Source organism: Fringilla coelebs (genome assembly GCF_963513975.1).
Source record: "Fringilla coelebs genome assembly, chromosome: 3".
Classification (NCBI taxonomy): Eukaryota; Metazoa; Chordata; class Aves; order Passeriformes; family Fringillidae; genus Fringilla; species Fringilla coelebs.
In genome coordinates this window covers 70,327,785-70,355,546 of record NC_140030.1, presented here as the reverse complement: position 1 = coordinate 70,355,546, position 27,762 = coordinate 70,327,785, and the positions used below count along the sequence as shown (strand labels likewise).

Sequence of the window (27,762 nt, the reverse complement as noted above, 5' to 3'; positions counted from 1 at the left end):
GAACAGCCCTATACTGAATCAAATCTGTAGCGCTTTAATTTACAAAAGACAGGCTAGTTGGCATTCTTATGTGCATTTATTAATTACAAGTAGGTCTTTGACTTTATATAAAAAGGATTTTTTTTAAATCTTGAACATTTTGGTTTTTGTCTGATCAACATCTATACTATAGAAAATGAATAGTATCAGTCCACTTGTAATTATCAAAAGGGATGTGCAAATATTGTTATACTTTAGTTGAAACCCAGCATTAAAAGGTACCTTAATATTGTTCCAGGAATTAATCCAAATGTACACTTTTCCATGATCATTATACACTACCCTGTTTTCCAAGGCAAGTCCATCATCTTTCCTCACATCTACATGGATCTCCACACAGTTCCTTTAATCTCCAGAGCTCTCCCAGCTCTTGGGGTGAGTACTGGGGGGAAGACAGCATGCCACTCTCACATGTCTTCTCACACAGCCAGAGACCATCCTGTTAAAAGAAACATTTCAGAAGGTTTTCTTATAAAGTATGTAGTCTCCAACAATCTTCACTTCCAAGAATCAGGTGTTTATCGTTTCTAGAAAAAACCATTGCACACCAAAGTCCTAAACTGATCTGCTAGATCTATTCAGAGAACTTGGGGGTAGGGATGGCATCTGCAGGGGGTTTGTGGCAGTTTTGTGGTTTTTCTTTTAAATACATCTTTAGAAGATTTTTTCCCCTCTGGATTTTAATTCAATGGTTATTTCAATTCCCTTTTAAAGAAAAAAAAACCCCAACATTTCTCCCATTTTATGCTACTTGGAACAGCAGGCATCTCTTTCTGTAAGGTCAGACAATTCCTTCACACTCACTTGATATCGCTTGGGTCCTACAGCTGCCATCCAGATGCCCATGCTCACATCTTCACCCTGAGATGAAAATAAAATACAGATATGAGCACCAAGAAAGCATAAAGCATGACTGTGACCTGGAATGAGTTGTATCATCTACCAGCAGTAAAGAATGGTAACTAGAAAAACCTATGCCAGACTATGCAGAGGTGTTAAAATAATCCTCCCACCTTTCCCATGACAATACACTGTTTTTACAAAAACAGAGTACAAAAAACAAGATTACAGCTCCAGAGGTTCTCAGTCCAAAACATCTGTGCTTTGACCTAGAACAGGCACTAAGCATAGCAACCAAAAACATGGCAAAAGCCCACACGAGCCGGAAGAACCCAACGCTAACACTTGAGCAATGTTTTTTCTGACTCACTCAGTACATGCTGTTCCCCAGACCACTTTTAACACAGAAAAACTGAACTAATTTTTATTACCTGGTACGTTTTTAATCTTTCAGAGTTGCTTGCCAGCCACTGCACAATGTCTTTGGAGATGACATAGCCAGACCCACAAGCAAAGGCTGGATATGCAGGACTTGGATACTCCAGTTCTTGCCATTTCCCAGTTCGATCAACTGCCCAATTTAGTCTGAAACTGAAGACGTGTTAGATATGAGATGTTTATAGAGAGTCCTCTGTGGAACCTATGAACCTAAAGTAATACTGAAAACAAATGATTGAGAGAAAGAAGTAGGTGATCCTAATTATAGCTCCTACTTTTATTTCTCTAGGGCACAAAGCTAAAATTTTAACTGTTGTTTGGTCTTAATCTCAGATAGTAAGAGAAGGTTTTCAAAACAGAAACCAAAGCAACATTGACAGTCGGGTCTTCAGCATCTGTGCCTTGCTGTTGGGTTTTGAACTAGGTAAGCACACACATCCTTACTTATTTTGTAACAGGCACATCTGTGTCCTGCTAATTAACCCCTTTGGTTAATCAACATGACACAAGAGCAGTGCCTGCACCAGGCATGCAGACAGCAATGTTACACATCCCATTTTCCTGTTAAAACCAGTGGCTGCTTAAAAATCAGGAAGCAGTACATACCTTCTCTAAGCTGTTTTCCAAATGAAGCTCAACAAAGGAGATGTTCAAAGGCTGCCATTGCTGAATTACAAAAGAACTCTTCCTGGCAGTGGTGTTCTCTAAGGAAGGCTTTATTCACTCCCAGAGGCCTGCAGGAAGCAGTCTCTGTCTACACAGTCTCCCCAGACGCTCCCAGCGTGGCAGAGCTCGCTGCCGCACTGTGCAGCGCTATGGACCCTGTCAAACTGCCGAGTGAGGCAGTGAAAAGCGTCCTGTTTTCCCTGTTTGGGAACAAGCTGCTCTTGCACTCCTCTGGCCTCACGAGTACTTCATGCAGTCACAGCTAAGAGACATAACTGTGTCAATGCAGCAGGGTCTCCCCCTGTTTTACAGAGGTTCAGCATTGCTGATTTCCAGTAATGAGCACAAGCAGCTGAAAGCTTCAGTGAGCTACTAAGAACTGTCACCTCAGACAACAGCCCCAAAAGAGAGGAATTACAGCTGGTTGGCAGATATGTGATCAGATTCTGCCCATTCTCAAGTGAAGCTGACATATTAAAGCACAAAGTAAATGAAAGTCTCATCAGATACCTGAAGTCACTTTAGGCTTAGTATCTTCCACTCTGTTGAATCACAGCATGAAGGGTTCAACCCCCTCCAGACTGAGAAGCATCTGCTTTGTTAATAATTTTATACTTCCATAGTTATTTCAGTGTTGTTCCCTACATGTCACACTTGCCTGACCTGAAGACTGTGACTATTAAAGAATTTACTCTCAAAGAAGTGACTCCTACAGAACTTGGAGATAATCACAAGATAACCCAACTATTTCACACACTTGACCGCACACCTTATTAAATCGCTTTATGAGTAAGCAACAGGCTGGATCAGATTTGTGATGCAAAGCAGCAAAGGCCTGTTTTTCTTCAATGAGCAGAGGGCAACAGGAAGGCGCATTGTACCATTATGCTATATTGGATTTCATACCAGAGCTGCAATGCATTCCATGGATGGAAAGGAAGATACGGGCTATTTTGATCCTCCTGGTTATTCACAAGTGTAATACAGGCTGGGAAAGTTCACTCAAAAATTTATTAATCAGATCTGCTATTTCATGCAGCAGAAGTGGGTAGCAATGCCTGAAATTCACACATGTTACAAATAAAGTACAGACCATAACAGAAATTTCATTTCTCCTTTTTACCTCACTTCCTCAAGCCCACCAGAAAAATCACAGTGACATCACAAAAAGTAGTATTTATAGTTCTGCACTATGTACTTTCCTTTTAACTTCACTGTATTGCTGGAAAATTCTTATTTATTTAAGTACCATGACAAAGATGTCTACAACACATTTTAAAACCAGGCAAGATATTCAGCAAGTTTAAATCACTGTAAAGGCATACTCTGGAAAGTTATTGTAAAGGACTGATTTCTGATTCTGAGATTCAAAGTTTAACACATACAGAAGTCCTGCTTTTTACAACTGGCTTCCTTTACAACTGGCAGAGGAGGGGAACCCACAAGAAAACAGACTTAAATCACTAAACCATTCACTAAAGAAATGATATCTATCTCTTAAAGGTAATATTAAAAAACAACTTACTTTCCCCACCAAATATTTGGCCTGTCCAATTTTTTCTGCATTATCCTGTTAAAAACAGCTTCCAAATCAATGTAACAGTCATCATCCGTCTTCAGCAACAAGTCAAAACTCGTTGATTCCACTGTCCTGTAGCCAAAAAGAAAAGTGGTGAGATGCTGAGCTGCACACCACAAACTACAGACAGCACACTCTGCAAGAGGTTTTTTGGGTTGTGGGGGGGAAGCAAGAGCTACCCTTGACTTTTAAATATTTTCTCTATCAACCAAGGCGGACTGCTTGTCGTTCAAAGGAGATGCAGCTGTATCCTATGATGATCATACAACATGAATTTACGTATGAGCGGAAGAAAACAAATTTGAAGTTTTGTTCTCCAGGACAGATGGTGGATTTACTAACAAAACCATCTTAAGCAGTATTGACCTCAGAATTATATGAATCCCTGATGCTGATGGCAGCACAGCTGTTAAAAGCCACTGGCTACACATTAGTAGCCTACTTTGAGGACGAGACAGTCAGTTCAAGGGCAATGAGAAGGTTGTAGGTGGTAAAAAACATCTGTGGAAACAACTCTGTACTTACTCTTTCTCTATAAATGCACCCTTCAAACATGAAAAACATTATCTTTACCTGTCTGGAATAGTTGAACGTGAAACACATAACCAAAAAAGCTTAAGATTCTAGGGATCATGGCTGGGTTGGATACAAACGTTTGTAAAGGTAATTTCTTGCAACAAGAAGGGTATTTTTAAAAGCCTTTTATTACTAATCTTGAAAAATTGCTGATCTCTAAGAAATTATCACAAAGGTCTAAGTCTTGACATGCAAACCTTCTTTTAGAACTGAAAGCATGGTTCAGTTTTTCAGTTGCATTCATAGCCATGGAATTCGTGACGTAAGTGCATAATCTTGCAAGCAACTAAACTGAATTTTGGATAAAGTACAACTGTCAACTGTATTTCTTACACCACAGCAGCATCAATTAACTGAAACAGTTGTCTCAGAGTAATGGAAATCACTGCAAATTTAGAGGTAGAAACTTACTGGATTAACAAGAGACAATGCATTTCACTACGAAAATTCTTCCTATCAGCCTTCTGTCCCTGCTGTACACATGCTTCCAGTCCTTCCCCTCCACTCAGCACTGGTGTGGCCACATCCGGACTACAGTGTGCAGTCTTAGACTCCTCAGTACAAGAGGGACACGGCCATACTGGGCAGAGAATCCAGCAGAGGCCCATCAAGATGATTATGGGCCTGGAGCAACAGCCACTAACTGAAACACTAAGTACACAAACTGGCCAAAAGCCATCTTTTAAAATACTAAAACTGCTAGTTTTCAGTTAGATACAAATGAGAAGAAATTACAAGGAGAAATGAAAATTTTTACACCTGGACTCTTAGAGCAGAAGCCCATTTCGCCAGCTTGTGCAGATTTGAGGCACCAAGGATCAACAGTCAAAAAACTATAGGCACTCTCATTTTACTCAGTACATGCACCCAAAATTTTGAGAGAGAAATACACCTTAATGAAGTAAATCACATAAGGCATGTATTTCATGGAACCTATCAGGTAACATAATCTGCTAGATCATCTTGCACTACAAACAGCACTATTCCTAAGAGAAAATAAGAAAATACTTTCTTTTCTACTTACCATCGGTAGAAGTTCAGCAGTTTGGAGGGAACGTTTCTGTAAGTGTCAATCACATCTACAAAAACAATGTCATCATACACACTGCTTTCTTCCTTCAATAAAGCATCTTCCTTCTCAAGGTTTTTTATGTGACTTGCAAACCTTTCTGGGCGAGTATGGAGACTTTTTAAAAGAGCATCACCTTCTGAAAGAAACAACACCCATTATTAAGCAAAGATGCATATCTACGTATTATTTCACATTTCTCTTGGATCATACAGGGCACACATTGACAAAATGAATCTGAAGAAGCATTCAAATTAATGGGGTTATGAAAATCCTGCAATTAATTTTAAAAATTTCTACAAAATTATTTAAGTTGCAGAACAACAAATATTTTTTTGTATAAGGCCTGACACTAGAAGTTTAAAGCAAAAAAGCATTCTCTTCCTCTTCAGTAATAAAAGGATTCAACTTTCTAAGGTTCCTTAATATAAAGAACAGTCTGGAACTTCACTATTTCTCTTACTGTAGAGTAAAAAGGCCACTGTCAGTTCCTCCTAAGTATATGTATCTAGCATAAAAAAATAAACACAAACAAACAATGCTATCCTAAATATAATCAAATAGGCATTGCTTTGATGTAGCACAGTTGATCCTTGCTGAAACACATCCCATAACTGCAGGTAAAAGCTAAAAATATATTGCAGATATATATTGCAGATAAGGAGGTAGTTTGTGGTACTGAAGAAAAGTTTGACAAGATGGAAGGGCTTTAGCACACACCTTAATTCGGGCTCCTACAGAGATGACAAGACAACAGGGCTGCCCAATTCTATCTGCCAGGCCTAGCTACAAAAACACAGCAATAACACTCTCAAAGTCAATGCTTATGTTGGACCAGTAAGAACACATTGACTCCAGACTATGTGGCCAAAATCTTAGAAATTGGAAAGGCTTTTTATAAAATCTCTCAACATTCTGCTGAAATAGGTGTAAAAGAGCAACAACAGGGATGGAAACTGTTTGTCCACATTGTTAAACATTGTGATACAGTACCTCTAACTGCAGCAGAACTGGAGAAAAGTGTGAAAAATATCAGGGAAAGATTTCATTGCATGATGTTTTTTAACTCTATTTTGGGTAACAAAAAACAAGAAGAGAGTCTAGATAAAAAGACAAAGGAATGCAAGTCAACTGGAGCGGCTGACAAAAGGCAAGCAAAGGAACCACGTCAGGACGTTGACTTTAAGCATAGAAGAGCCAGGAAGAAAATGTTTCTACTAAAAGAAAACCTAGGGTGACTAAGTTCATGGAGACAGCACAAATCATACTCAGAAGTGTAATTTAAATTACCTGTTTTACCATAACATCGAATGTCATGCTACGTTTTGTGGACTTACCTTGAATAGTGTAGATAAAACCACCTGCTATTCCCTCCACACCTTCTGTGAGTTCATGTGGCAGTGACCCTTCCCCTGCCTGTTAGGAACGGATTCATTGGAATTAATAGATTAATTCATCTCTCATTATTGATGTATTTTCCCTCTGATTTTAAGGTGTGAAGTTTTCTGGCAACTAAAAATGAAATTAATTTAAAGCTCTGCTGGTTCAGGCACTTGCATAATCACAGAAGCATAGAACATCCCGACTTGGAAGGGACCCACAACAATTGTTGATGTCCAGCTCCTGGTCCTGCACAGGACCACCCCAAGAATCACACCATGTGCTATGAAAGACTAAGACTAAGATTTTTAACTAAAGTTTTGTGGCATTTTTTTAAGTTTCACCCAGAACTAGCAGAACCACTGAAACTCAGGAAACTAGTTTTGAAGTTGACAGCAAAATGCAAAATTATTCTGGCTACATTACAATGACACAGGATGTTTAGGCAAGCAGCAATCTGACATGAAAAGAGACACACTGCCAAAAAGCAAATACCCAGACTTTATCCCATCAGTTGGGATTTTAGCACAGGATTTTTGACCCACATTTTGCCATCTCTGATATACTGATACTGCTTCACATTCTCACAAAAACAATGAGAGATTTACTCCCCTCAAAATAAAATGCCACTTACAAGTGTAATTTTTTTGCAAGAAGGCAAAGCAAAACTTCTCTTCTGAGACAAAAGAAGAAGCCCAACTGAACTAATGATTTACACAGGAAAATAAAGTGCTGAATTCTCAACAATTATAGGAAAAATAGAAACATTGTGGAAAGGAAGGTGAGGGGACTCACTGTAATGACTCTGAAAACACCTCCTCCATCATTCACCATCACTTTATGAAGGTTTCTTGAAACCAAGCCCTGAAGATCCTGACTCTCCCACACAATGGTACCTTCAAAACTCTGGTAAGAGAACAAAATACAGTTATGCAGGTATACAAAGACTTTAAAAAAATGGAAGTCAAACAGTTTGGGCTCATTATTTTAAAATAGTCAACTTCACACAAGATTTAGCTTGAGTGCACAACATAAATGTTTTACTTACACTTCAATAAAAATAAATTACACAAAATGAAACACATCCGTGAAATTCAGTAACACAAAATCATTCTTTTAAGACCAATCATTAAGACTATATTAAACTTTTAACAGAAGCACAGCATAAAAGACTTGGGCTTTCTAAAATCATCAAAATAGCATTTAAAGGTGACCTGAAGTGAGTTTTTAAAAATCAAATATAAAATCCTGCATTACAAAGAGAATACATTAAAACAGATTTGGAAACAAGCTCAGCTTTTATCGTTATCTGCCAAACAGAGATCAGACACTGGATCCTGACACCAGCAAAACTCAAAGAAAAATACAGCCACCTTTATTGCAGTAGAGATGTCACAAGCTACTGTAGGAGTCACAGAAGTCTTACCTCACATCTTGGCTGGTTAAGGAAGAAAAAGGTAAGTGAATAACTTCAAAATTTTCTGCTTTTAACAGTCAAATTAGGCTATGCCACTCCATGTTTTACATATATATATATGTATGTATGTATGTATATGTGTGTGTGTGTAAATTTTTGCATTTGAAAGGACTTCATCTCAACTTTAACATGAAGACCCTTGAGAACAAGCAAAGGAACAGGAGGTAAGTTGTACGAGTAAGAGTATTGGTAGAATTTTATTTTTAAAAAATTTTAAAGCAATTTCTCCCTTATGAAAAGGTAGGGTTGTTATACTCCTGACTCCTAGATGAACATATTCCATTTTGTCTCTCCCACTTTCATAGGAAACACACTGGTTGTTAGTGTGGGTGTTGGAACAGAAAAACAACTTGTTTGTACATGCATCTCTGTTGCTGTAGGAAGTCTGTTTACTTATACCAACCTCTAATCTCTTCCCCATTTTGTCTTCCTTGTACACTAGAAACCTACTCTAAAAATCCTCCAGCTACTGAAACACCTTTAAGTCTAGATTATAGTTCAGCTTACTTAATTGCTTTCCTCTAGATGTAGGTCTTAGCATCTGCAGCAGCCTCAGTGTTTAATGACAGCTGTGTGTGTACTTCAGAAGTCTCTAATCTATTATTTAAAATGCCAGATTTATAAGCTAATAATGGAGCTAGCCAGTGTTTATTCAAGCCTGACTTTCATGCTCAATACCTTCCCCCTGTTTCACAGAATCACAGAATAAGCTGAATTAGAAGGGACCCAAAAGGATCATCCTATCCAATTCCTGACCCTGCAGGACCATTCCCAAATCACACCCTCTGTCTCCAAGCATTGGCAAAACTCTTCTTGAACTCTTGGCTTGGTGCTGTGACCACTTCCCTGGGGAGCTGTTCCAGTGCCCAACCACCCTCTGGGTGAAGAACCTTTTCCTACTATCCAGCCTAAACCATCCCTGATGCAGATCCAGGCCATTTCCTGTCCACCACAGAGAAGAGCTCGATACCTGCCCCTCCTCCTCCCCTCCTGAGGAAGCTGTAACTGCAATGAGATCTCCCTTCAGTCTCCTCCAGGCTGAACAGACCAAGTGACCTCAGCTGCTCCTCAAATGCCTTCCCCTCAAGGCCCTTCACCATCTTCATTGCCCTCCTCTGGGCACTCCCTAACAGTTCAATGTCTTTCTTATATTGAAACTTCCCCCAGCACTTGAGGTGAGGCTGCCTCACAGCAGGACAATCCCCTCCCTTGCTCGGCTGAGGATGCTGTGCCAAATGCAGCATCAGGACACAGCTGGGCCTCATGGCTGCCAGGGCACTGCTGACTCATTCTCAGCTTTCTGTTGTTCATTTAATTATTTCTCAGTTATCAAAATAAATGGACCAATATTAAGACTTTTTCTAGTAGCTCAATTTCTCTTTTTGCAGTCTGTCATCTTCCATTCCAATGTTTTTTGCTGTAGGGATTGGGCTCTAATCCCACTTCAGTGCCCTCTTTATAGACACAACCTCTGGAAAGTTGTTTAGTGAACAGGAGAGTCCTCTAGGAGCAAGAGAGTCCTTTCACGCCTCAGCAAGCAGAAACATTACAATTCTCACCACTGACTATTAGTGATACTGACTTCAAATGTACCAGGAGTCTTAATCAGTTACTACCAGTGAACATCAGTGTAAGGTGTCCTAAGGCTGCAAACTATCATTACTTTCCCAGTTGAGAGACTCGTAAGCAAATTTTCTAATGACTTTAGCCCTCAGCTATCTTTACTCTAAGCCAGTTAATGAAAGCTGAGGCCTGAAAATGCTTAAAGAAAAAACATTAGTGGCACACCTGAGACTACATCATCTGTTTTTCCCCATTTAAATTCCAGCCTTGTTGCTGCCAGAGCGCAGTGGCATTTACAGTGAATACCGAACAAGCGAACTGACATAATGCAGTCCTGCCAAACTCCTTTCCTAATGTTAAACAATGCTGTGCTTTTTGTTCCTCCAACTACTCCCCATTAGTAATACAGGATATGTGCAGTACAGAGTCCTATCTTCATGCAAATGACCCACGGCTTTTTGACAAAATAAGTGCACTGCTAGGACTTGTCTGTAAGAGCACTGTTTGTTTTCGTTATCTGCTGGTGCTTCTGCTGTTCTGTGCTTTCAGTCGTTCCAAAGCTGAATGATCGATTCTGTCTCTCACAATCTGGCCTGCCAGATGCTTATTCTAATGCTGCATTTCCTTTCCTTTCCCCAAGATGAGCAGAAAGAGCAGCACTTCAGCTGCAAGATGAATGAAGCTCTTCAGTGGTACGTACAATCCATTACTTCTTCAAGGTGGAAAGACAGAGAATAAACGCTGTCTCAGACAGCATCCTATGACAATTAAACAGTTCACTAAATTTAGTGCTCTCAAACAAGCAGACAGGAACACGTGGGCATTGCCACCTCTTCTGAATCATCGTGTATGCTTCAGCATCCTGAGCATCACAGGAGACTGCGTGCTGTGCCTAAACCCTACTAATCTACGTTAGAAACATCGTGTTACCCTGTAAGCATTCAATGCATGACACACATCAGATTAAGGAAGCCCCCACAAAGAAATATATGAATACTAATATTCTCTCTCTCAAGGAAGTACTTTCCATCTGCCTCTCAGGGAAACTGCAACCATTTATAGCAAAATTACAACTGCCTGGAATTTAAGCATCTCAAAACAAAGTCTTACAGAGGAAAGGCTCACATGATAGACTACCAAATTACTAGGTAACCAATATCCTTTTAAAAAATGTAAAATAAACCCTTAATCACTTTAGTATGAAATTAGATTGCCAAAGCATATGCACACAATACTGCAAGTGGTCTGCTCACCTGAAAGGTCTCCTGCCAGCATAACAACTTGCACAGTATTCAGTAAACACTGTCTAAGATGATAAATCAATCAGTCAGCTGCAGAATCCTCTTAAAATTATTAGATTTCCAAATGCATTCATTAGTACAGAGCCAGGGGAATAAATCAGGGAATCAACGCCCAAATTGCCTCTCTTCCCTCTTCAGTCTTCTCTCGCTTCATTCTTTCATAACACAATTTCTTAATTAATAAAACAACCCAGACCTATAGACAACTTACAGGAACAGCAGCAAGAGTCCAGGAAAATGTTTAAATTAAGGGAAACTGTCTAAAATGGTAGCTGAGTATCTAGCGAGAGATCACTGGTCCAGTGGGAACAATTCCTTGTACCTGAGAGGGTCTGCTAACTAGAATTCTCCTTCTGAGCCAACCTTTATTCATTAAACCTTCACTGTAAAATCATCAGGGTACTTTCCTATGATATTCTGTTCCTCTTGTGTTTAACTCCCTTCCTTCCTATGCAGACCACAAGTAGGTTCCCTATACCAAAAACAAACAGCCCTGTCACTGCAAACATAACACACAATATCTTGATGTTATGTCCAAGACATCAGATGCAGAAACCTCTTTTCCAGCTGTTCCCTAGAAATCTGTGCCATCCTCCCCTCCCTATCTTGTGTGCTAACGTCTGATAAAGCAGAAGGGAAAAAGAAGCACCACATGTTCTGGTAAACTCTCCCACAGAATCAAGGCAGGTACAGTTTTCAATCAGAAATAGGTACATTTTCTGAAGTTGTTACTATTTGTCAAAGTAGTTTTTTATCAATTTGTATTTTCCAGGCTTATGCTTTATAACTACCTGTGATAATAAGATGCTGTTAAACAAATACTGGATTTCAGCATATCCCTACAACTATTTGCCCATTCTGGGATTCTGTGAACTAACGTTCTAGAGGTTTTCACTTGCCCTTTTTCTGCCTCAAGCAAAGGCCAGTTTTATCAGTCAGTCTGTCCAGATGACTTAAAAGAACTGCTGGCAGTTCTGATACTGCACATACCTCTGGCAAAATAAACTGCTCTACTGGCTTGTACCACAATCTGTTCACCTGCACTCCACAGCTTGGTGGACTAAAGCGAGCACTGAAGATGGCTTCCTGTGAACAACGGGAAAAAACCAAAATTTTAAAAAACCGATAACACACATTAAAAGTGCTACTGTCTTACACAGGCCATAAAAAGGCTCTTAGATAATAAAAAATTACAAAAAGATTCTTCACTGCCAAATTCCAGTCTTCAGAAAACCATTTTGAAGCTCTCTTATGATACCAACTTTTCTCCTTCACTGGAACTAAAAAGCTATTGCAGATAAAATTATCAGACATTGAACACTTAGGAATTCTACAGTTCAGGAAACATGAACTTGATTACAGTATAACTTTATTTTTATTATGGCTATTATAAACCAAACTTCTTGGAAGTTCATCATAGAAGTCATACTTACAATTCTTTCTACTGTAACACAGGCAGAAGTTTTGAAATTGGCCTATCAAGTTATTGGTTGAGATAAATGTAATCTAACAAATGCAACAATCTTGTTCCAAATTTTTTTTCCCTCCAAATCACAAAGCTATTCTATCAAGCCCATAAAAGCTTGGGACTGGGGGAAATTATCAATGAAGTCTGATTATTACCAATAAATTATAATAGTTTCTAGAAATCTTAAATGTCTTCCCAGAAGACAGACAAGAAAAAACTACAGCTGTCCTGCATCTCTGCTTGAAGACACCAAATATTTGTTTCTGCAAGCATTTTATATATTAGATAGCTTAATTTTTATTCCTTAATAACTATCAGTATTTAGAACCCCAAATACAAACAAAAAATTGTGCATTGGAATTAAATGTAAGCGCTCTTTCATAACAGCATCTAGATTAACACATAGCACTTGGGGAACTTCATCTTTCCTTCATCCAGGATGTGCCTCTGTATACATATATGAGAATTTAAAATGCAACAGAAGAAAAATATAATTCATAAACTTGTCAGTTAAGTATTTCTCTTCTTAACACACCAACACAGCATGTCACTTTCTTTAAGAACTTAATGCACAAAAAAGAGACATCATGCTTTCAAAAAATAACTAAAGCACTCTACCTCATGTTCGGCCTGGTACAGCTTTACAGTGATGTTCCTCTGGAATCCCACCCCATCAGCTTCATAAAATACCCCAAGGCTGGTAATGACAATGGGGTAAAGCACACGGAAGTTCACACTGACAATTCTGTCTTCAGACAGCACAGAAGGTATGTCCTCAGGGAGACTGAATGCTTCAATTTCCTGATTCAAAACTGAATGAAAAGGAAAGGCCAGAGGTAAGGGGAGAAAAGTTCATCGTTCCTGGATACACACAAAGCACACTGCCTACATGCAAAGCATTCTGGTTAATTAGCATGGCTCACAAGTGCACAAGGATAATCAAACACTGGAGTAAAAAAAAATACAATGGGCTGCAGATTGCAGCAAGAAAAATTTCAGTGATACAGCAATCTGCAGGCTAATAGCAATTGCAACTCAATGCCTACATATCCATGGGGCAAAGATTAGAAACACAATAAATCCACAGCAGGAAGACAAAAATGCTATTTGACTGCATGAATACCTGTATATTAGCATAATAAAATAATTATTCATGTATCAAAATGGCACCCACCTCCACTTAATTCAGCTGTCTGCTTTTTGGCATTATCGCCTACCTAAGCCCTGAGGTACCATTTATACTTGGGAACAGTGGATGTTGTCATTCAAAGAGAAAGTAACAGAAGTTACATTTCATGTTGAATCATGGCTCAGGTACCTAGCAGTCCTTACTTAACTTGTATTAAAGAGCAAGAATGAAATAAAATCCAAAAGGAGACAGGAAAAATGTACAATTTTAATTAGGAATTTCTTTATGGCATTTAATTTTTTTCCTCTATTTTACATTTCTTAATTGTTTTCTCTCTAAAACAGAACGTGAAAAACCAATCAGCCAGACTTGCTTTGAGAATTCACTTTGTCACCAGAGAAGTCCACCTGACACTCAAGACTGTCACCTTGCTACTTTCTTCACATTTGACACTATGCCAGGTCATTTTGTCTCTCTCCAACTTCATTTAACACATACATCAAGTAAAAATGTATTGTATATGGGAGAGACTGTCTGGTGGCACAAGAAAAATGCAAATCCATTAGAAGTCAATGGACTCCCCTTCACATGCCCAAAAATCTCTCCCTTTCTGGCCTGCACATGGTACTTACAGGAAGGTTATGCAACAAGTTCTAGGAGGTATTTGTTTTCAAGACTAGTTGTTGCAATGAAACTCCCCAAACTACTCTCAGGAAAGATGACTAGCTCAAGTTCAGACCACAGAATTTTTAAAAGTTAACGTCTATACCTGGGTTACTGATGTTCAGAAGTTTGCAGGAGTAGGGGTCTTCTCTGTCCTTCACTGGCACAGCACAACCATGCGCACCTATTATAAACTTCACAAGGACACTAAAATAATTTGCTTTTATTAACACCAGTTCTCTTCCCTCCTCCCTCCATCTTCAATAAACTTAATTTTATCACTGTGACCTGTCTTTCACAGGGTTAAGATTTTGAACCTCTTAAAAATCAGCAATGACAGTTGGTATGCAGAACAACATGAATCCCCTCATAGGAGCTCAATTCCAAATCCACATTAACATTTTACATTATGAGGTCACAAGAAGATTGGCAGCTAGAAATGAGATACAAGACAGCAGCACACTAAACAGAAAAAAAGACCTAAGGCAACACTGAAGGATCCCAGAGACCTGCCCCTGCTAGCCTGGGTTTGTTACTTAATTTAAGATTGTTTAAATACTATGCATTCAAACGTCAATGAAAAAAAATAGTAAGAAAAAAGACAGCATCAAAGGAGGAACATGGATTCCAGACTATCTGTTACAATTAAATATTTCAGCTTTGGGCTGTAGCAAAACAAGAGGTTCTTCTCCAGCTCCAATCATGCTTATTCCATAGTAGGAAGACATCAAGTAAGTACAAAGAGCAAGGACTCACCTTTGCCTATCCTTTCACCTAGCAGCTAATGTCCTCCCAGAACTCCATATAAACTATGAAAGGTCACAATTTTAGATGACTGAGGTGGCTATGCTGCACTCAAGGCTACATGCTGACACAAACCTGAGAACAGCAAAATGCTCTCAGTGCAAGGCAGGTACCAAGGTGTCAGGATGGTAGCATTTCTGGGGACGAACTGCAGCAGAGTTTCTCAGCAAAAACAGACCTGTCTGTACACTGTCAGGCCTATGCAAGTAATCAGAAAGGGCCACTCACACTGCAGCAGTTTAGTGCACCTGGTTCAGTAGGAAATAAACCAGAAGTTTACAGTTGAGGCTGTTTGCAAGGGCTTCTGTGGGTCTCTCACCAAATGCAATCCTGCCTGCTTTCAAAAATCCTGGATTACCAAGGATTCAAGCTGCACACCATACATTGCAACATAAAAAAGAAAAAGGCTTATACATCACTAATAAACAGTGGCAAGTAATTGCAAAAGCAAGCAGCAGCGTATAAAAAGTAGTTACAGCCCCAGGCAAGAAGTATTCTTATGTACTATTAAGCAGACTTTTAAAAAATCTATCAGAATACAAGATGCTAAAAAACAAACAAACAAATAAACTAGGAAATCTTCTAAAACAAAAATTATTAAATCAAGATATTTCAGCATTACAGTCCTGTCCCCCTGCCCCCCAGGCCCAAACTACAGAACAGTAAAGGTTACCGTTGGTTCAGGGCAGGATGTTGTTTCAGGTGCTTGAACCAAGTGCTCCTTATAACACTGCGTAGTTCATGATTGTGTCGAGCTGACAAAACACCTACAATAACATCATAATGCTTCAGCTTCCATTGAGGAAAGAAGGACAGTGGACCTAGAGGTAGAAAGTGACAAATATTTACTTTATGCACATATTACCACAAGCCTGAGTTGCAAGCAATAATTCATTCCAGCCTTCCAGTACTTAAAGGGGGCTTACAAAAAGGAGGGGAAGCAATGCAAATGGTGACAGGACAAAAGAAAAGAGCTTTAAACTCAAATAGGGGAGACTGAGATTAGATGTTGGGAAGAAATTCTTTACTCAGAGAGTGGTAAAACACTGGAAAAGGTTGCCCAGAGTTGTGGCTGACTCAATCTTGTGAATTGTTCAAGGTCAGGTAGGATGGGGCTTTGAGCAACCAGTTCTGGTGGGAGTCATCCCTGCCCATGGCAGGGGAATTGAAATAAGATGATCTTCAAGGTCCCTTCAACCCAAACCACTCTGAAATTCTGTGACTAAAGGATATCTCAAAAGCAAGAAAACTGAAACACTAAAAACAAGCAGTAGAATTACTTTTGCATTCTTGGTTCAGAATCAGAGAAACTTTTTCAATACACCAAAACCTTCACTCACATGCCCATATTCCCTCTGCTTTCTAAAGTTGCTGGGACCATCTTTCTGCCTCACAATTTCAGTGTGACATCTCAAGGACTATTGTTTCCAACCTTCTGAAGTAGAATACCACCCTCTGCCTTCACACAGGGTGTTACACAGGGGAATGCTCTGGCTTTACTCAAAGCCGGATGCCACTGCCAATACTTGTAATCCAGGATTTAGCTTGTGCTGTTTTAATTTAGAGATCATGAAACCTGAACTTGATTTCAAGCAGGATTATGACCAGATAGAGACCTGAGAAGCTCTGATTTAGAGCCTGTAAACAGTCAGGCAAGTAGCTAAAGTGAATTTGCTTCGTTTAATCTATCAGACATCCTAGAGTTAAGACAGATTTGTATTTCACTTTATCAAAGGATTGCTTCCCTCTCATCTCACTATGTTTTTCATTGGTCTGCAGATAAAGAAAACAAATGTGAGTGCACTTTAAACACTGCCTATAGCATAGACAAGACTTTTTAGAATCTAATTAAGAGACTAAAAGTACTGCCAAGTCTGTATTGTGAACTCCCACTAGAAGGAGCTGAATTATTATCCAGACTCTACCTTCTGTACCAGCATCCCCTTTCTCCACTTTGAATAGATGGGCTCTTTTACACTGCTCACTAACCTAGGACCTCACAGCATCTGCCACAAAAACTGCTGTGCCAAATACCAGCAGACATCCATCTAGCCTTCCATCCCACTGTCAGTGTTCAGCATGCAATGGAGAGCCTTAGCCTTGCTCTGTTCCATGCTAAATCAACATCAAGATTTCAGAACTTTTGTTGTTGTTCTTTAGTACTATTTCCAAAAGCCAAATAAAACTGCTCTGGAATTGATTCGCAGAACAATTCAAAAGCAGAAAAACTACAGAGTGATGTTTCCACAGGTAAATCTTTCCCATTCTATTTCACACTAAATATTTTAGTTGTAAGTATGCAAACACTGATTTTCTTTAAGAAGGTTAAGTTCCACCATTATTAAATGAAAGCAGCTACAAGATTATCAATTACTTAAGCTGAACATTAACCTATTAAGAGAAGCTTCCATCAACTTAGGCTCAGAACGACTAAAAATCCCAAGCAATAAACCATTAGTTACATTCTTCACTTTTTCACTGAAGTTACCTGTGCTACCTGTTACAACAACCATAACTGAGTTGATGGCAAGGTTTAGGAATATGATTTGTTTGCTACATAGCAGCAAATCTAGCGCCTGATATAACATCTGAAGAAACTTCTAAGTCAAACACACTGTTCAATCAAAATACCAATTTAGTTTTCCTTTATGCTGGTAAATACCATTTATTCAGAGGCTCTGCATGTCCTCATAGGTCATTACATAGCCAATAATTACTAACTCTCCAAGACAGCAAAGATACATGAGACAGACATACATTTACAAAGTATAAATACCACTACAGCAAATTCCTGCATACACATCCCTTTTTTCCCTTGTTCTCCATCCATTCTTTGATTATTCTTGAGCCTTAATTCCAAGCCTTCAAGTATAAAGTTCATAGGTCTAATATGCTTGCAGACTGTAGATGATGTACTGTTTACACAGATTTTTTTTTTAAGACATCACTTTTAATAAGAAGCAAAACCATTCAATTAAATCAAAATTAAAGAAAAATATAACTAAGGGCACAAGTGTACGGGGTGACTTGACTCAGAATAGCATAAATTAGCTTGAATGAATAAAAAAAAAAACCTAAAAATAAGCTACTCAAATCAAATATACTTTTAATTAGTTTATGTTTTAAAATGAGTGAAGCTTTTCCTTATGAAACATGCACATGGGAACAATGTTAATGTAACAGATGCTTCAGAATTAATATCCTATTGCTTTTAGAACAGCATTGCAGTGGTCTATATTCAGAAGATTGTCTGTCTTCTCTGTCCCAAGAGTTATGTAATTTTACTTTTAAAACCACTGAAAGAAAAAAAAAAGAAAGCTTAGTTTGACAAAGCATTTTTTTTCTTGTTAGTAAAGATTTCTACTTCCTATGGAAAAATTGGAATAATGCTAAGATTTCAGGAAAATAGATTCATATGTGTTTCTCTGAACTCACACTATTTCAAAAAGGGAGATAAAGTGAGAAGTACAGGGAAAAATACTAAGGCTATTATTAATTTATAAGGATAATTCCAATATGAGCATAAATATTCTCTGATGCAGCATAATTTAGGAGAAAACATTGCTGACCTCAAAGTCAATGGTGGCAATTTAGACAAGCAATCAATACTTGCCACTGAGGACCAAAGCTATTTATCTTTCATTCTATTTTTGTGCACTTTTAGGCCAAAATTTTCAGTGTCAAATTGTATTATATCATATACATCGCTCTTACCTTCAACTGCTTGTGCAAGACAACTACATCTCTACATTTTCCGATTTCAAAGACAAGAAAAAAACTTAAATTTTGTAGTTTGTTAAGGGGGTGAAAAAAAGGAAAAGAAAAAAAGCTACATATCACATTCCATCATAAACCCTAAAAGTGTTGCAGACCAAAGGCATGGAGGAGGAGAGGAAGCTTTCCAATCCAAAGGTGACACCACCACTCCCTTCCCTGCTTTTGAACTCTTACTTATTCAAAGCTGTGCCTTGGTTGCATTACTTAGCCCAAGACTTCTCAGTAGAACCTGAGCCAAACACACAAAGCCTACCTGTTAATCCACAGCAAAACCTACCAAAACATGAAAGCAAGCAGCCCTCCCTCAGCTGCTGAGGTTCATTTAATTCTCTACAGCAGCTGTCAGCAGTACTTCTGTCAGTTCTAAGTCTACTAAGTCCAGTCCGCCAGTACCTTGTGTCACATTGTTCATGGTAAGCTCCTACTGAAGCTTTCTTGGACCCTGATATTTGTAAGGACTGGCTTCCACACAATTCTCTGAGATCTGACCATACTTGTACTTTTATTGGTAACGATTTTCACCCCAGTATCAACTTCAGGAAGCTTTCACAGGATTCTCAGCCACCTATTTTCATGAAATGGGTGAAAGTGCTGGTCAACCTCCGCCTGTCAGGCTTGACTGAGAACCAGCAATGGATCAAAGTTTGGGAGAGATACAGGAAAAAGTCAACAAGTGCAAATGTAGAGTACAAAGCTGTGCCATTAGAAGACACAACTAAAGATGCAGAGGTGTGTGTCCTGCTGAGCTGGCCATGGAAAGACCACTGACAGGCAGTCTGCTGACCCTGCTCAGATTTTAACCACCTCAGCACCAATCAACAGCTCTTGGAGTTTTTCAACCCCAAACTACAAAGATGAATATGCACCTCTTCTTCCCATGAGGCTGATTCTCAATAAAATGTCAAATTAGGCTGTTAATTATATTTGCTTCATTATAAGGAGATGAAAAGAGAGATCATTTAGCTTGATTTTGTCAACAAACACAGTCTTGCTAAACATACTTCTATTGATGAGTCCCCTATCAACTACTAAATTTGCCCTTTTCAGCGAAATTTGACATGATATGCAGTCCCCAAAGTGATTAAGTCTCCACATTTCATGCAACTGGAGTGGACGAAGAAAAGACTCATTAGTGCCTGCACTAAGAAACACAGCAGTGTAGGTTTACTTGCAATATCAGGCACCAGAGCACCTCCACTGGACACAGCTAAAATAAGTGAGCTCCACAGAAGGCTGGGCTTTGTATATTCTGCTACCAATGCAGCTTTTTTTCTTTTTTTTTTTTCTTACTGAATAAATCAATGAATGGAACTAAGCAGGCCAAGCAGAAGTTATTTAGAATATTCTCAACTAATCCACTTCATAAGATAAGCAACACTCCTCCAAAATAAAAAACCCCACACATTTTTATCTCTGCCTATTCCTGTGATTTTGCAACCATATTCCTGAGGTTTAACACTTTTTTCTTCTCTGCTGCTTTGTGAAAGATCCAAACAAACATGACGGAAGGAATTAACTCAATATAAAGATTTGTATTCACAGAATGCTGACACACACAGAAAAAGAACAAACCATAGAGCAAAAGCAGGTCTCTCCCCCTATTAATCTTCTTCACTTAAAGTAATCTCTTACAGCTCATCTGCATTACATGTTTTGCTGCAAGCAGAGCTACCTGACCTCTCTGCAGTACCTACTTCACCCCAGAGCTAGAATTTGCCAAGATGTGCACCCCTGGTCTCTGCAGTACTCCATGAGGCAGGCAAGCTTTTAGACAAGATTTACAGATTCAAAGAACAAAACCTCTGCAGGCAGAGGTTTCTGTTTGCTTTACATCAACAGCATTCCTTAGAAGAAATAGGACAGCAGGGTCATTCTGAATTGCCAAGTGGCAGTAGTGACAGTGGTGGAGTGATGATACCCTAAAACACTTAAATTATATAATACTTGCACATTTCTAGACAATGGCCAAAGCATCAGTAGAAAAGTCAAAAAAACAAAGGAAAATAATTTTGCAACACAAACTGATGCCTCCTTTTTTTATTTTGTGGAGGGAAGGGGCGGGGTTGTGGCAGGGCAGGGGAAGCAGAGCACCTTTATCTGCTGAAAACTGGCCTCCAATCCCTGCTGCCATGGAACAAAAGACTGCTCCCAGGGAAGGCAACTTGATCTCTTCTGGCTGTTCCACTCAGTGGGCAATTTAGAGTGTAACTGTTGAAAACCTTAATTCAGCCAACTCTGGCAGACCTGGTCCTCTTTGCCCCCTGCTCCAGTGCCAAAATACAAAAATACAATTCCAGTGCACTCATCAGTAGTTCACGATGTCTCAAACATCTGTCTAAAGAATAACTGAAAACCCTAAAAAGACCTCAATTAATTTGGAAAATAACATCAGCTTACTTTGTGTCCCTCAAAAGTTAGGGGATTGTTTCATGTTGGGGGTGGCCTATCCATGAAAAACCATGTCATACTAAGATCTTACAGATGAAGGGTGGGGGACAACTGGCATTTGAGGCAGGGCTGCACATCTACTGCCAATGTCAAAACTGACCTGCTGAGTTTCAGTTTATGAGGCCCCCAGACTGTAAATCTTTACACAGCTACAAAAGATGAAATAACTTTGTGACCAAGCCTGCTGCTCCCTGACAGACAGGACTACCAGCTTTCACACAACATCCTTTCTTAAGAAAGTCCCATATTTTAGCAAAACTTCACCTCATAGCTTGTTCCCATATTTTGGTTCCATGAGGCCAGTGCCTGAAGAAGTACATGCTGTGCCACAGGACAACAGATGGCATACAAGCAGACTCTAGAAAATGCTGGGTTTTAATCTGTTGCATAATTGTTCACTAGTAGAAGATTGACTTTCACAAAAGCAAATGGGCCAATTTTTAGCTGCCACCCCCCCCCCCCAGAAATGTAACAGGAATAACAATTTAAAGGGCACTAGCATCAGCAAAGTAGCAGAAGATTACACAGAATGTGTGAGGCTTTCTGATTAGTCCCTGTAGCTGAAGCCCGACACTGAGTAACATCCTACTCAATAAGATTTGTGCCATCAATTAAAACACACAATTAGCAATGAATCCACCTGGAGTGCTAAAAGCAGGTCTGTCTGTTCCTTCTCAAGTTTCTGAGGTCATTTTATAATTAGCATTCATCTAAGACTTTTACAAAAAATTAACTAAGCTTCCTACTCACGAACTTTCTTTGGATAGCACTTGTTTGTAACCAGTTAGACAAGGATTTCAATTAAACCTAAAAGCATGATCCTGCACAAATCTTGTTCAGAAGTGTGAATAACAGTCTCATTAACTGATGAATAAAAAAAAAAAGCAGGAAGCCACTGAAGTCAGGACACTAAAACAAAGGCCTTTGGTCTCAGGATTGATCCTATTTTTTTTTTCCAATTACTGAGTACTGCTTACAAGAAGTGTACTCTATCTTCTGTGACACTGAGGTAAATGTGAATCCTGCACAGGGAGAGACACAACGGAGGGCCAAGAATGCAGGCAAACTACAGGCCTTTCACAAGGGGTAGTTAAAAGGAAGACTTTATTACAGAAGGTACTTCCAAGAGAGGGAGAAAAGTAGATGGAATGAGTGAAGACTGGAACACTGTTTACATTTAAAGCCATCTGACCTACAGATAATAAAACAAACTGTTTTCTAGAAATGTTTTCTATTTCTAGAACTGTTTTCTATTTTCCACTAGAAGTCAGAAGTAGCTGAAGAGCTCAACTTAAAGCAAAGGTTTAAAACAGGCACCTTTGACATCTATAGTTACATGCTGAAGACATACCTGAAGGAGGAGAAAGACCCTTTTGACTGAGAGGCTTAAGAATTAAAGGGCATAAACCAGGTGCAAGTAAGGTTGGGCTAGACATGAGAACATAATTTTAATCAGGACAACAAGCCTCTAGAACAGCCTCTTCCTACAAATGCCAGGAATCCAAGTAAACAGACAAAAAGCCACCCCAAGCCCTCACTAAATAAATGTAGGCTGCCCACCTGCCATTTTATGACAGAAACCATGAGTTGCTTAATAGAAATAGTAAGCAGAATTGATGGCTGGGATGTCTATTCCAATCTTGTGTGAGGCAATGAAGCCGAGGTAAATAATCACTAAAACAGGTTATCCACTTTTTGACAGATTTCCATTTGAATGTGCGGTGATGATTATCTGGGAGGGTAATTAAACTCCTCAAAAAACAGAACTGCTGTTCACTCTGTTTTTGACCTCTACTGGTAGCTAATTCAGCAACTGATGAGATAGCACACAACTATTGTACACAACTACACAGAAATACCAGAGAATATACAAATTACGCATTTTTATGTCACAGCTATTGTAAAACATTGCCCCATGATAAGATTTACTTTTTATTCACACTAGGGATTCCAGGTGATAGGTAGTAAAGAGCAGCTGGAGTAGTAAACAAGGAAAAAAAATTACTCAAGTGAAACAAGACTGGCTTTATCAGGCACTACCAGAGCCTCTTAAATGGCTTCAGATTCAAGAAGCCTTTAATAAATTTAATAAATTTTAAAACATTTCTTTCTCTTGCATACAAAGTCACTAATGTTCCTAAAATACTCTGAATAATAAAAAAATACAACACAGAAGACATCTGAGGTCCCTTGGCTCATCCTTCTTTCTTCTACCAAGGCAGCCATACCTACACCTTGTACACTTTGTGTGGTACTTTGAAGGCTAAGAGACAGATTCTTCCTTAAATACTATGCAAGGATTGGGCCTACAAAAAGACAACACATGTACAGTACTGAGCATTTTCCTACAGATGACATATGTTCTCATTTTAGAGGCAGCATTGTTATTCCTCTACTCAGTGTGAGTACATTACTCAACAGTAATTTTACAATAGCATTTATTTACAACTAAATAAACCCTGCACAGAAACAATTAATTTGCTCTTTCAGTATTAAAAAAACCCACTTCTTAAAAATCCTAGTATCCTAACATTATCCAATGCATCATGGCTTTACAGTAATGAACATCAACTCCAATAATAACTGCTTGAAACAGGGAAACTCTGAAGAGCAAAGCTAATTCTCTCCTTCCCCAACTTCCAAGTGGCACATTCCTCCCCTTCCTCAGGGCTGCTCTACCTCAGAGATTCCCACCAGGCCTTTCTGTAATGAGTTAGGCAGTGAAGTGTCCCTTGACTGGACCAGGAACCAGCCCCACCATGCTTAAGGTAAGGGCAACACTGACCATGGGAAGGAACCCCTGTTGCCTGACCAAGGAGGGAACGACAACAGCAGTGATCAGTCATCCCCTGACAAGCCTGGAACATTCCTTACCTGAACTGTACCCTGAGAGGAACAGACTCCATAGTTACTGGATTTTTGAAAATTCCAGCAATTACCAACCAAGACTGTGCTCAGGGTGGAAATTGATGGATGACTTAAGCCAAACATTTAAAGAACCCTAAAAGCTGGTCCTGAGTGAAGTCCTTTGGCTCTCCTGGACCACAGCAGGCTATGCAGGATGTCAGTGACTCCCTGAGCAGCACGTCTCTCGGAGATCATAGATGCTCCAGTTCGCAAAGTTCTGAGGATCAGCATCCAAAATTGATGACAGTGCCTAGGCTGAAACCGTCCATTTCTTGAGACTCAACCCTTTATCACTGAGAAATGCCAAGATATTTGAAGTGAGTGTTTCACTGAACTCCAGGGGGATTTTTAACAGGTATACTTCTATACATTGATACCCATATATCCCTGTATACAAATATATCTCTTTGTGTCAGTGTGCATGCTTGTGTGGACTGACTTAGATACTCTTCTGCCAGTATAGCATGAATGTTGCTGTCTGGGATGTGTAATGAAGTCACTGTAGCAATTATAGTAAATCCTATCACTTTGTAAATGTTAAATTAGTCCATGATTAAGTGCTGCTAAATCCTTTCAATATTGATCGTTGACCAAGTCTGAGACTAAGACTGGACCTAGCTGCACCTCAGCTTCATGAGGAGTTTAGAAAGTAAGGGGGTCCACTCTGAATCTCATGACTCAACAGGAGGGTCTCCCTTACCCTTTCTGCATCTTCAGCCTCTGTGTAAATAATTCTAAATGAATTCTGCATCAGTTCTTCCTTTCTCAGTCCGTGAGGGTTTATTCCTTCCCCCCCCAATCCTCCTCCCCATCCCACTGCAGAGGTGGAGGGCAGCAGGAAATAAGTGAGTTGGCTGCAAGGTGCTTACTTGCAAGCTCAGGTTAAATCCAGGTGGTACCTGGTTTTGCTACTACCTTTGATGGTGATTCTTTAAGCAACCTAAACCACTCATTTGTGACAAATTGGCATATTTGACTGGATGTCAAACAGAAGCACAGATTACTTAAGAAAGCAGAGAATAAGTCCAAGTTCCAAATTCTCAGAAGAATGGGGTTGTGTTAACTGGCATGATTGTACAGCTGTGAAATGGCAGCTAAAGGTGGCTGGAGCCAGATAAAGGATGGAAAAGGAATTATTTGCAAAATGCTAGGAACCTGGTTAGAAGCTGCTTATCAAGATAGCAAAAATAACAATAAAAGGGTACTATACCTAAAGGAAGAAATAAAACTCCTAAAGGCAACTGAATTAATACTGTCTTTGAAAATGGAGCAGCTGCAAAATCAGTTAAAGAAAATGAGAAAAAAAAAGTTGGAGGAAAACATCAGATTTATGTTTATGTGGGCTTTCCATCCTCCTGACATAGGTTACAAAAGTAATTGTATCCCCTGAAGAATGGCATGGGAACATATGGGATGACCCTGATGACAGCAAACTGAGGAAAGCTGATTCTTTGCTTCCCTCAGATTCCTCTGAACATGAGCCCAGACCTATCACTAAAGCAACTCCTGTTGGCCCTCAACAACTGACAAAATTCCACACAGATACAGGAGCACAAATTTCAATATTAGTGCTACAGGATGCTGAGAAGCTGGGTGTACAGCTTGGACAGCACAGAGTTAAAACCACTGCAGTGAATGGAGCAAGTGTTATTCACCAAACCACATAAGTTAATTTATGGCTCTGGGTGAGAAGCAAATGTTGTCTATTTGCTTTGCAGTGGAAGATCACAATGGAACTACTTTAGGTTTTGATATTTTGAATATCCAAGCCTGGTGTCAGGGGGTCAGCAGCGCATGGTCCTTTGGCTCAAATCTAGCCCCTAAACCTTACAGAAACCAGGGGGTACAATATGTGTCCCTGCACTCCCAATCCAAAGACTATTAAAAAAAGAAAAAAAAATAGTAACAGCAGTTTATTAACCTAGATCTCCTATAATTTCTCACTGTACTCACTTTTAGGAAAGGAAAATCACTTTACTAAATTAGTCATTAAGTGCTGCTAATTCATTTAGATGCAAACCTCTGATGAAGTTGGAGACCAAGACTGGACTTGGCTGCACCTAAGCTCCATCAGGAGTTTAAAAAGCAAGGGGATCCACCCTGAACATTGTGACTGAACCAGAGTCAACCCTTATCCTTTTGAGTCTTTAGTCTTTGTGTAAATCATTCTAAATTAATTCCAGCTGGAGTTTCCTTGGGATGCTTCATCCATGCAGTAAGCAACAGAGAGAAACTCGACATACGAGTTTCTTAAACTGCTCTTTTACAAATTTGTGTTACCCCTACTTTTGCTAATACCTTTAACAATGATTATTTAAGTGACATAAACCATTCATTCACATCAACACCAACTGAGAAACTTCTGGATCTTCTTTAGAAATGTTTGTTAGTGGAAAACACATTTACATGGGAAAGGCCATCACGAGATTCCACACTGCCACTTCTAACTCCAAATTAATGCTCTGAAGCTCCAAAACGGCACCGTGAAAGATGAACAAAATCAACCAGGCAATTCAAACGTGCATCCAGCTAGAAGTTCAACAATAAGATCTCCCTTTCTTTTATAATTCAAGTGTGACCACTGCTGATGTGATATGCAAAAGCCAGAATACAGACAGACACCTATACAACCCTGCAGCCTTCAGACTATGCAATAGTGCAATTGCTTCTGGCATATTTGCACTATTAATTGCCACTGGCAATCAGCAGATTCTTGTTTCCTCACAGCTGTGCACACCCTGCCCGGGAAACAGGCACCAGTTGCAGAGTGTGGGTCCATTAGTGAACAGGCTACCGGGTCACCAAGCAGTTCTAAGCACACCCCAAGGAAAAAAACACCATTACGTGCTCATGTACAGTATTTTCTAATATCATCAAACAGCACCTGTGGGCAGCTGACAAAAGTTTCTGTTCCAACAGATGCCCGCTTCCTCGGGCATGAAGATTTGTGGCCTGAAAACTACACCTCATTTTACAAGGAGCACAAGGTAAACCCTCAAGGATCGGATTTCACTTCTGTTGGATGATACCCGGTCCTATGAATAGCTTTTTGCAGCACAGGGGTTTTAAATCCCGCTGAGGCAAACACGGCGCAGTGCTAAGAGCTATTCCTAGGACCGGGAATGACGCGACACGAGCGGGATCGGTGGGAATTTCTTCCCCACGTGCCTCCGTGGGAGCGGGAGGGCAGCGGTGGCGCAGGAGACGCTCGGAAGCGGGAGCTGCTGGCCCACACCAGCGGCTCCGCACCCGCGGCAGCCCCGCTCCGCCACCGCGCTCGGTGCCTCTCCGCGGTACGAGACGCTCCCTCCCCGCCCGAGGAACCCGGCGGGCACAGCATGCCCCCGGGCCTCCCCTCGCCTCCCGCCCCCGTTACCTGCCCCACCAGCTCCGACCTCTCCTCGCCGGCGGAGAGAGGGTGGAGGAGCCCAGCCCGCCCGGATGCCCCAGGCATCCGCCGCCACCCGCCCCTCTCTTACCTGCCGGGTGGCTCCCGGGGCGGCTCAGCAGCAGCCAGAGGTGCAGCGCGACCCCGACCACACAGGGGCACAGCAGCACCAGCCAGTTTCGCATTGGCCGCCGCAGCCGCCGGCCCCTTCCCCTTCGCGCCGGCCTCTCCCAGCGGCGCCGGCGCGACG

At 40.1% G+C, this 27,762-nt stretch overlaps 1 protein-coding gene across 2 annotated transcripts; it reads right to left on the bottom strand.

The window, feature by feature from the left end:
- Positions 1–343: 343 nt before the first annotated feature.
- Positions 344–27,762, bottom strand: B3GALNT2 (beta-1,3-N-acetylgalactosaminyltransferase 2; the record flags this gene model as incomplete). 2 transcript variants are annotated; one of them, XM_084203233.1, is made up of 12 exons in its annotated part: positions 27,604–27,762; positions 15,666–15,813; positions 14,295–14,395; positions 13,015–13,208; positions 11,919–12,014; positions 7,383–7,493; positions 6,545–6,623; positions 5,163–5,346; positions 3,509–3,634; positions 1,311–1,470; positions 844–900; positions 344–478 (listed from the first exon to the last, which is right to left on the bottom strand). In XM_084203233.1, the coding sequence occupies exons 1-12, from the start codon at positions 27,695–27,697 to the stop codon at positions 344–346; spliced, it is 1,485 nt and encodes a 494-aa protein (XP_084059359.1). In that variant the 5' UTR covers positions 27,698–27,762. The 2 variants fall into 2 exon arrangements, with proteins under 2 accessions (XP_084059359.1, XP_084059360.1); XM_084203234.1 differs by lacking the exon at positions 11,919–12,014.